The sequence below is a fragment of the Fomitiporia mediterranea genome, assembly GCF_000271605.1.
Source record: "Fomitiporia mediterranea MF3/22 unplaced genomic scaffold FOMMEscaffold_11, whole genome shotgun sequence".
NCBI classification, from domain to species: Eukaryota; Fungi; Basidiomycota; class Agaricomycetes; order Hymenochaetales; family Hymenochaetaceae; genus Fomitiporia; species Fomitiporia mediterranea.
In genome coordinates, this window is record NW_006760396.1 from 2,213,440 (window position 1) to 2,223,248 (window position 9,809).

The following is a 9,809-nucleotide window of genomic DNA, read 5'->3' on the forward strand; positions in this document are numbered from 1 at the left end:
CAATCAAGATTTAACTATATCTAATTAATTATTGAAGAATTAGAATTTCAGAAATTTGATCCCCACCAAGGTGGTTTGTTTGACTATTCTGTTAAATATAAAGGCAATCCAGTTCTGGATTATACAGTAGCAAGCATACAAGGACTTCTAGATAGCTTGAAGGAGATCATGACAAAATAATAAGACAATACTACAGTTGTAGCAAAGTACCTGCTGACTATCTAACTATTTGAGTAGACCAAAGTTAGAAATAGAATAAATAGAATTACACTTATACTTAAGTAATGAGTCACTTGTTCTGATACCAAGCCAGGCTATGTAGACCACTATCCTTACTCAGAGTTTTATCCCCTTCTTGAAGCACAAAGTCAACTGATAAGATATCAAACTGGCAAATAGGTGGCTTTCTTTAGTGTTGTAGTTCACATAGGGCATTTCACAATTCCTTACCTTAAAAAATAACTTACATAATGATAAACATTATTTGAAATTTATTTTCCCATTTTTGACCAGTAAAAATTATAAACAAAATTTAAAACTTTCTTTATACAAAAACTAGAAATTATTGTTGACATTTCTTCATTTGTAAAATCTTGAAATAAATAGAGATAATAATCTAAAACATAATTTCAAAACAAAATTAGAAATTTTCTTTTGAATTTTTTGTTACTCCTCTGTACTAGTAATAAAGAAATTTAAAAGAAAATTTCTAATTTTGTTTTGAAATTATGTTTTAGATTATTATTTCCATTTATTTAAAGATATTACAAATAGATAAATATTAAAAATAATTTATAGTTTTTGTCTTAAGAAAATTACAAATTTTGTTTATAATTTTTACTAGTCAAAAATGGGAAAATAAATTTCAAATAATGTTTATCATTATGTAAGTTATTTTTTAAGGTAAGGAATTGTGAAATGCCCTATGTGAGTTTTTTGCCTTAATTCGAGTCACGTGACGTTCCGGGTCTTCACGTCAATGATGCAAGCACCTTGTGTTGAAGTCAAGCCACTCTATCTAATGCTATGCATTCAAGAATGTTACAATAGTGAGTTCCTTATTACATCTCCTGCTATACAGCATAATTTCCAAGTCATCTTACACTGTAGGGCCCAAGTCTTGCCAACACTGCAAACGTGAGTTGCATCCAACCCATAATGCCACTCTGTCATTAATACCTCCTTGTATTTCAGCAGCATGACAGAGGAGTACGTGTCTCATGTCCATACTTTTGCCTTCATACTGAAATCATACACAGAGATGTACCTGAAACTATTGAAGTGAACTCTGATGCTGGTGCAATAGATTCTTCTCAAGAGCCATTCTCAAGATCCAATCACTCTGTGAATACTTCTGCTGCTGAGTAAGTCCTACTGTATGATTTTTTGAGCTTGTACTGACACTGACTTAGTATGGCTAGGAGTGTTCGGGCATGGACAACGTGGTCTCAAGTACACAAAATTCGACCATTCGACGAACAGGCTTATTGGGAAAATGAAGAGTTTGATGATTTCATGAAGAACTGCAAATATCCCAACGTTCTCAAGTGTGAAAGGGAAAATGTGAGACTTGTTCCTCCCACATTAACATTATTAACTTGGCTGCTAGATTGTAGAACTGCTGCAATACATGGGCGACGTAAGCGAGAGCGCAGTTGAGGACATCCGATCTTGGATTGAGAACATTTGTTCGGAGAAACTCGAAGACATCGATCGATACAACTTCAGAGGATGGTTCCCCCATATATGTGCTTCGTGGAAGTCATTTATCAATGCGAAGGGGAGAGAGAAAAACAAATCCAGTTGCAGAAAGGGTGTAGACAACATTATTGAAGTTGCCTTCGAGCTGCGCCCTAATTCTGACCACGTTTGGCAGTAAGTCACTTCATAAGACACCATTTTTTGCATTCCAACCTAGATGGCTCTGATGATAGATCTGAAATGGAACTTGTATTACCTGACAAACCTAACAAGGCTGTGGCTAACACTATTACGAGCAAGGATCTTCCAGAACGTTGGCAAAGCATAGTCCATGGAGTACCAAATAATTTCACGCTCAGATGGAGCTACTCGACCAGCATCCCGCTTTCCATCATTACTTCCGCCTTTGAAGCAAAGGCAAACAATTTGGACACAGCAATTCGCCAGATCACTATGGACTTTTATTCTGCACAGCTTCATCGACGCGCCCTGTGCTGTAATAAGGATGGTCCTGTATTCGGAACTATCTTAAATCAGGAAAGCCTTACCTTCTATGTATCTTACTGGGATGGCGATGAGCTGGTGCGTTTAATTTTTTCCTGGTGTTCCCTGCCAGCTCCTAGTTGAGACACTTATGATCTTTGCATTGAAGTGTGTACAGCCAATCTTACAACGACCCTACTCTCTCACTTTTCTCCCAGACCTTCTTGAGAGCTATTTCATTCTGTGCAGGATTTCGGAATTCCAATCTCAATGGCTGGAGAATGAGTTCAGGCAATGGGACAGTGACATCATTGCACAAAGGTCAAAGTTGTTCAATGCTGTAGCAAAAAGACCTTGGCGTGGCGAGAAGCGATCTGACAAAGGCCCGACATCGGGTGCACCGCAAGCAGGTGGTACTGGGTCAGCAGGACAATCTGACATGATGCTCGACAAGGGAAGTGTAGACAGTTTCGATTTTTCCGAAGGAGGACATCCGTTGACCGTGGATGACATCAGCGCCTGCAGCACAAGTATAGCTCCCCAGAAACACAAACAATCAGCGTTTCTTTACAGGTGGCTTAGGGAGGCACAGTCATTTATTGGTCATTACAAGAATCCGAACACTGATCTATGGGACAATGTCTCGGATGGTGAAACAGCTACAGTTATTGCCTAATACAAGAAGATGCCAGACGAAGCCTACTACGAAAATGACAACATCATTGTTGTGGACTGCGATGAACCAGTAGGCGATGGACTGCAAATACACGGCGAGGACACCCACCCGTCCGACCACCTTGCTATGAAGGGACTGGATCAGGCAACTGTTCTGTTCAGTAAGCCTTTTGATAATGCATCTTCAGAGAGTCGTATCAGGCATACGGTGTGCAAAGTTATTGCCCCCACAGAGTTGTATCTGTTCCCCCATCCCTCCCTTTCTAGTGTGAAGTCATAACTTAGTCAATTCCGAGACAGTGCCTTACGCCCTCCGTTTTGTATCTTAAGCCGACCTCCCCCTTTCTGTCAGGTAATCAGAGTGGATTGCTCGCCCCGCAACTTGTGAGACATTTCATCTCTCAATTACAAAATGGAATCAACTTATGACAGTGAGTAATCAGTACAGATGATGCAAAATGTATATTCTTATTAGCATATTCTTTCAAAAAAGTAGTGGTGGCTGAACTGCACAGAAGTAGTAGTACCTTCTGTATAACTACTGTTCATGGAAACGATTAATGAACAGCCATTTATACAGAAGAATCTCGCAGTTTACCAGGCTTCCACTTAAGCCACATTCTTACTGGCCCCTTTGTCCAACGCATGTGTGGCCCCCAATGACTCATACAATAAGTGGTCTATTCCAAAGCGTCTCACGCCGAATTTGTATCCCTTCAGTCCAAGTTCCTCCATCTTACCCTACACCACACCTTTCTCTGAGTTCTCTTCTCTGCGAGAAACTATGGCGGCTGGATTTCTCGATATCCCATTCGAACTCAAGTATAAGATCGCGGCATCGATAGCCCCTCTGGAGGTCCTGAAGACAGACTTCACAGCACATAGCTGTTGCATGAGCAGCGATGAACTCGAATCTGTCCAGCCACGTTTCCGAGACCTCAGAAACTTCGCGATGGCATGCAGCGATACAAGGGGACTGTGTAAAGAATTCCTCTCTCAGGTTGTCGAGTTGATCGGCGAAGAGTCACACATCCGCTTCCTGAGGAGATTGTGTGATGGTACGCTTCCGGATTCTATCCAGGATACATCGAACGTAAAGTGGGTCGTATAATTTTCTGAAGATAATATTAACAAATCTAACTTCTTAAGGTTCCTCTCGTTCGGAGGTTTCGCTCTCCATGACTCTACAGAACATGGATGCGACGATTACTGCTCCGAGTTACAAGAACAAGACGACAGAATTCGACGTATCCTCGCTCATTTCCCATGTATCACGACATTACATCTCGTTAACGTCCCACTCTCAATATTGACAGTCAAGGCACTCTTTCCAACGCAAGCTCTTCGCACGCTTATCATCGTCAATCCACAACCAAATCCACGGGACACATATAGTAACTTTACCCTTCGATGCGATCAGACTAAGTGGTATTTACCACAAATAGCAAACGTTTCTGTCGTTATGGGAGATTCTCGTGCGAGTGCGTCTTTGAGCAACATAATCTCATTATTCAAGGAGAGCATTACCTCTTTGTCATTGAGAAGCGAGCAGAGAGGATTGGTGGTTTCCCCATGCGGCGCGCTCGAACGAGCCACTATTTCTCTTGGCGATACATGTTGTACCTGGCTTTTAAACCTCAAACACTTATCTATGGGGTATCTCCGGCTCACTCCTTTCGAACTCGGATACATCCTCCCTAAGGGTGAAATTATGGACTCCTTGTCAGTGGACTTCCGGGGTGCACTGGAACAGTCCTTACCTATGGTGTATATCCTGGAATTAATGGAATCCCTCGCTGGCGATGATAATCTCTTGTCCAATTTTCAGGAGTACTATTGGAAGCGTGGTTCAGGACGGTATCATGGACCTTACAGATATGAGGATGACATTATGCACAGACCCGTCATCCATTTTTCTGGCACTTTCTCGAGTGAAAACAGTAGCTCCCCTTATACCAGTCAAGGTTCTCCCAAGTACAGAAAAGTCAAGAGCCTTCAGCTCACTTTCCAGGATAACGATGAATATTATGCAAGGATAGATGCAGCCGAACTGTTGAAGCTTGTTCGAAAGCGTAGCCCGACGCTGAATGAACTTGACGAGAATTCATTCATGACAAGCGTGCAATTTGCAGGATTTGGGAAACATTGATTTGATAAGACTTTCTCTAAAATGTATAGTATGAATATTCGAGATGCATGAATTGGACGTACAAAATGCACATAAATATGAAAGAAAGGGCTATAAGTATGAATAGGGACTATAGACCAATATGGCAACTAGCACCAAGAATGGGTGAGGCATGCTTAGTAACCAATAACACGGCTAGCCTTTAAGTTTAATAAGTGGATGGCTTTATTGACTGTCGCTCTCATCACGACACGACAATGCAGGCTGACCAAGACAGAATGGCCATAAAAGTATTTGAAATTTTTACTGTAAATTTTGTACATAGTGTCATGGACTCATGCTTGATGGTTCGCTTTCATACGAACGGGAGAAACCAAAGCAACGCCCGTGGCTCTTGAAAGTGAGACGCGACTTGAATCTGGTCACCTTTAATCATAGTTCCACCATTGTCTGCAGGTTGGCCACAGTGACTCATACAGTGGGTGCGGCTTTTAGGTGGTGTCAGACCTGTGGTCTGCGGCTGACATACAGTTTCATTTAAATTCACCCTTCTCTCCCTCACCCGTGTTTCACTCTGCGCTATCTTGCCTGGGCCTGGACGAGTTCTCCACGAATGCCGATGGCCTTCCGACTATTCGATCTTCCGATTGAGCTTAGGTACCACGTTGCTGTGTCAATTGTCCCTCCAAATGCCCTTAGGAACGATTCCGAGCTGGACAGCTTGCAAGGTTCAGGAGACGAACTGGAATCCATTCAATCTCGTTTTCGGGACCTCAAGAACTTTTCCCTAATATGCCGAGCCACATGGGAACTGTGTAGAGAGATTGTCCGCCAAGGTGTCGAGTTAATCGGCGACAAGACACATACGCGCTTTCTCAGGAAATTGGAGGACGGTACGCTGCCAGATTTTATTCAGAATACTTCGAAGATAAAGTAGGTCATCTCTCTTTCTAAATAAATTAAATTCCAAAATTACGATGACTCTGACATGGCGTGATAGGTTCCTCTCCTTTGGTGGTATCGTACCTCACAACGACGAAGAACATGGGTGCGATCATTACTGTCCCGAGCTACAAGAGCAAGACAACAGAATTCGACAGATTCTCGCCCATTTCCCATACATCACAACCTTACATCTCGTCAACGTCCCACTGTCAATACTGACAGTTCAATCGCTCATTCCGATGGTGTCTCTTCGGACGCTAATTATAATCGATCCTGATCCAAACTCACACGAAATGTATCATAATGCTGTCCTCCGACGTTGCCAGAACGAGTGGGACTTGCCGCCAGTAACAACGCTTTCAATCGTTGCGAGTGAGTCCAATTCGTGTGGATCTGTGAGCAACATTATCACGTTATTCGAGAAGAGCATCACCTCGCTGTCAATCAGGAGTGAACAAGGCAAGTTGGAGACTCCGCATTGCAAAGATTCTCTAAGATATGATCTCGTTCTCGACAACGCTTATTGCATCAAGCTCTCAAACCTCAAACACCTATCTATAGGATATCTCAAGTTCACCTCGTTATCACTCAGAGAATTCCTCGATGAATGTGAGAGTCTCGAGTCTCTGTCAGTAGATTGTCAGGGTTCGACAGAAGAGTCCCTTCCTATGGTTTACATCCTAGAGTTACTAGGATCTCTGGCAGGCGATGATGATCTCATGTTCAATTTGCTGGAGTATGATTGGAAACACGATGGTTTCGAGCCGCCACCCTACATAGACAGTCCTTACATGCGCGAGGACAAGATTATGCTCTCGTCCGTTATTCACTTCTCCTGCCGTCTCTTCCGCGGTGGGGCAAGCGCTCCAAAACGCAAAATTGTCGAGCGTCTGCAACTTACTTTCTCTCCTAACAACGAGGAAGCGAGGGTTATCGACTCGACTCACCTTTTGTATCTCGTTCGTAGGCGTACGCCGGCGCTAAATGGACTTAACGCGCAGTCGTTCACAGCGATAAATGAAGGGCTTGCATGATTTTAGAATTTCCGAATTGATACAACGTGGTTCTTGATTGAGTAGAAAATGTACGGTTAAAATGTATAAAACAGGGTATGTTAGAACGGGGAGTTTGGAATAGCACTTAGTTAGATGTGCATATATGTGCACCCTTATATACTAGATACATTGTACTATACTAGTAAATGAGACAGAAAACACAGTGTGTCAAATACTCCCCTTCAAGCCCTAATATTCTGTTGTTAATGTTGAAGACCTATAAGTTCTATTAGGTGCTTGATTTGAGGGATGTAAAGTGCTTTCATAAGGATGTCTGTAAGTTGGTTCTGTGTTTGAACATAATGTATGTTGTTAGAATGCATATTCTTAGGTTATCACACGAGTAATGAGGGCGTAGACCCTGATAATGATATGTATTTAGTTAATAAGTCGTTCGTTTTTATATTATTCGTCCGTCCGTATGTCTTAGATATCCGATGTATCATTATCTCATATCCGATACTTATTGCGTATCCGATACATGTCCTGTATCGCGTATCCGATACATGTATCATAGTTCCGCGTCCGTTCCGTTTGTATGCGTATTAATTATTTTACTAATACTGTATCGTCTGTAATTGTATCATTGATCGTAATACATGTTAACAGTCCCCTTCAAACATTTACGAGACCTATTAAGTCTGTAAGGTGTTTGATTTTCGGAACATGTAATGATTTAGTTAGGATGTCTGCCCTTTGATCATCCGTTTGAACATACTTAATATTAATAAGTTGTTCCTCAACATAACATTTAATAAAATTGTGTCATAAGCCAATATGCTTGGTTCTTGTTAAGTATTTCGTTTTGTCTGCTTCTATAGATGTAATTACTGCTTGGTTATTGCAATAAATATTCATAGGTGCATCAGAGATCTACAGTATCTCATCTGCTAGGTATTGTAATGTTATAGCTTCTTGTATTCTGTTTGATAGCACTATTATTTCTGCCTTGTACATGGATAAGGATACTAATTTTTGTCCTTTACTTGACCAAGATATAAGTGATTCTCCTAAGAAGAATGTGTATCCGGATATTGCTTTATTATTTTCTTGCATCATTCTGTCTGTGTCTGTATAACCAGTAATATTATTATGGTTTCCTTGTCCAAATATTAACCATTTATCTTTGGTTCCCTTTAAGTATTGTATACAATGCACTACAGCATTATAATGTAACATGCTTGGGGATTTTAAGTGTTTTACAAGTTAAGATGTTATAAACACTATGTCTGGTTGTGTACAATCTGCAATATATCACAAGGATCTGACCATATTCATATACAGTATTTTGGACATAAATGTGTGTTCATCTTCTGGTAGATTATTGTCTGTAACTAATTGTGTATTTGGTTACATAGGTGTTTGTAAATTCTTTTTGTTTTGCAAGTTATATTGAATTAATACATTCTCAATATAATGTCTTTGTCTCATCATTATTGTCTGTTCGTTTCTGTTACGTTTGATTTCTATACCTAGTAACCAATGTAATTTGCTTCTGTCTGTAATTTCTATATGCGATTGTAGAGAGTTTTTAATCATATTGATAATATTATTACTTTGTGTAACAATAGTTATATTATCAACATGGATTAATAGTATTGTAACTGTACATTTGTTTTTCTTTGTGTAGAATACTGTAAAGTTGTGTTCTGATTGTGTAAAACCAATTGTATTAAGTATTCAGTATAAAGTTTTATACCATCATTGTCCAGCTTGTTTTAATCTGTATAATACTTTGTGCAATCATAATACTTGTCCAGGTTTTAACTTTATTAAATCACTTGATGGAGGTTTAATAAATATTATTTCATTGTTATCAAGTTCTCCATTTAAGTATGCAGATTTGACATCTATTTAATGTATCTTGTAGTTATTTGAACATCCCCATACAATTGTAAGTCTTATTGAAGATATACACACAGTGGGTGCAAATAGATTATTATTATAATAATCTTTGCTGTCTCACTGAAATATTCCTTGTACAACTAATCTAGCTTTTTGTTTTTCAATAGAATTATCTGCTAGACGTTTTGTTTTATATACAAATTGTGTTCCAATAACATTTGCATTATTAGGAGGATATACTGTCTCTCATGTATTAGAGTGTATTAATTGTTGTACTTCATCATCTATAGCTTTATTCCAAAGCTTGCAATCACTTCTATTGATTGCTTCTTTATACAATAATGGATCTGCCATTATTTCTGTATGTAGATTGTTAAATTCATTAAGATAACTCATAATATTTGTTTCATCAATGTATGATAAACCTTTTAAGTGTTTACTAGGTAAATTCGTTTCACCTAAACGTTCTGTAGTTTTGCACTTTTGAGTAGAGCACTGTAATTGTATAGTTCTGTCAGATTCTTGATCAGATTCGTTGGATTGCATATTGTTTGCCAACTTCTGTTCATTTTGTATTTTCTGTTAGTGATTTGCTTTCTCAGAAAGTGTTCCCTTGTCTTCCAAGGTTGCACTAAGGTTTCATTGTAAATGTGGAGCTGTTCCAGAGCAATAGTTTGGATCATATTGTCTGGGAGAAACATACTGAAGATGTTTAATTATTCAGAGAGTGTCTGTTCAAGTTTCCAGGACATCCAAGCTTATCCTGTTTCTTTTGGATTGTGTTCTAGCATGTATCTGTCTATTGTGTACTTGGCAGCAGTATTCGTTTTCGTTGCTTGGCCCTTTGGACTTTGCATTGCCTGGCCCATTGGACTCAGGTGGATTGTTATCCTCCTCAATATCCAATTTGTTTCCTTGGATTTCTTCCAAGTCCCCTTCAATTTGTAAAGGTTTTGTGTTGAGGAATTGTATATTAT

General features: G+C 39.6%; 3 protein-coding genes across 3 annotated transcripts; all 3 read left to right on the plus strand.

The window, feature by feature from the left end:
• Window positions 1-1,198: 1,198 nt before the first annotated feature.
• FOMMEDRAFT_160402 (uncharacterized protein) lies at window positions 1,199-3,139 on the plus strand (the record flags this gene model as incomplete). The annotated part of the gene is made up of 7 exons (XM_007270109.1): window positions 1,199-1,209; window positions 1,260-1,364; window positions 1,413-1,563; window positions 1,610-1,875; window positions 1,935-2,283; window positions 2,363-2,834; window positions 2,877-3,139. 7 exons carry the CDS (start codon window positions 1,199-1,201, stop codon window positions 3,137-3,139), a joined length of 1,617 nt encoding a protein of 538 aa, XP_007270171.1.
• Window positions 3,140-3,643: 504 nt separating this feature from the next.
• On the plus strand, window positions 3,644-5,008 carry FOMMEDRAFT_160403 (uncharacterized protein; the record flags this gene model as incomplete). The annotated part of the gene is made up of 2 exons (XM_007270110.1): window positions 3,644-3,957; window positions 4,009-5,008. The coding sequence occupies 2 exons, from the start codon at window positions 3,644-3,646 to the stop codon at window positions 5,006-5,008; spliced, it is 1,314 nt and encodes a 437-aa protein (XP_007270172.1).
• Window positions 5,009-5,600: 592 nt separating this feature from the next.
• FOMMEDRAFT_31141 (uncharacterized protein) lies at window positions 5,601-6,966 on the plus strand (the record flags this gene model as incomplete). Its single annotated transcript, XM_007269822.1, has 3 exons — window positions 5,601-5,920; window positions 5,988-6,304; window positions 6,494-6,966. 3 exons carry the CDS (start codon window positions 5,601-5,603, stop codon window positions 6,964-6,966), a joined length of 1,110 nt encoding a protein of 369 aa, XP_007269884.1.
• Window positions 6,967-9,809: the final 2,843 nt, after the last annotated feature.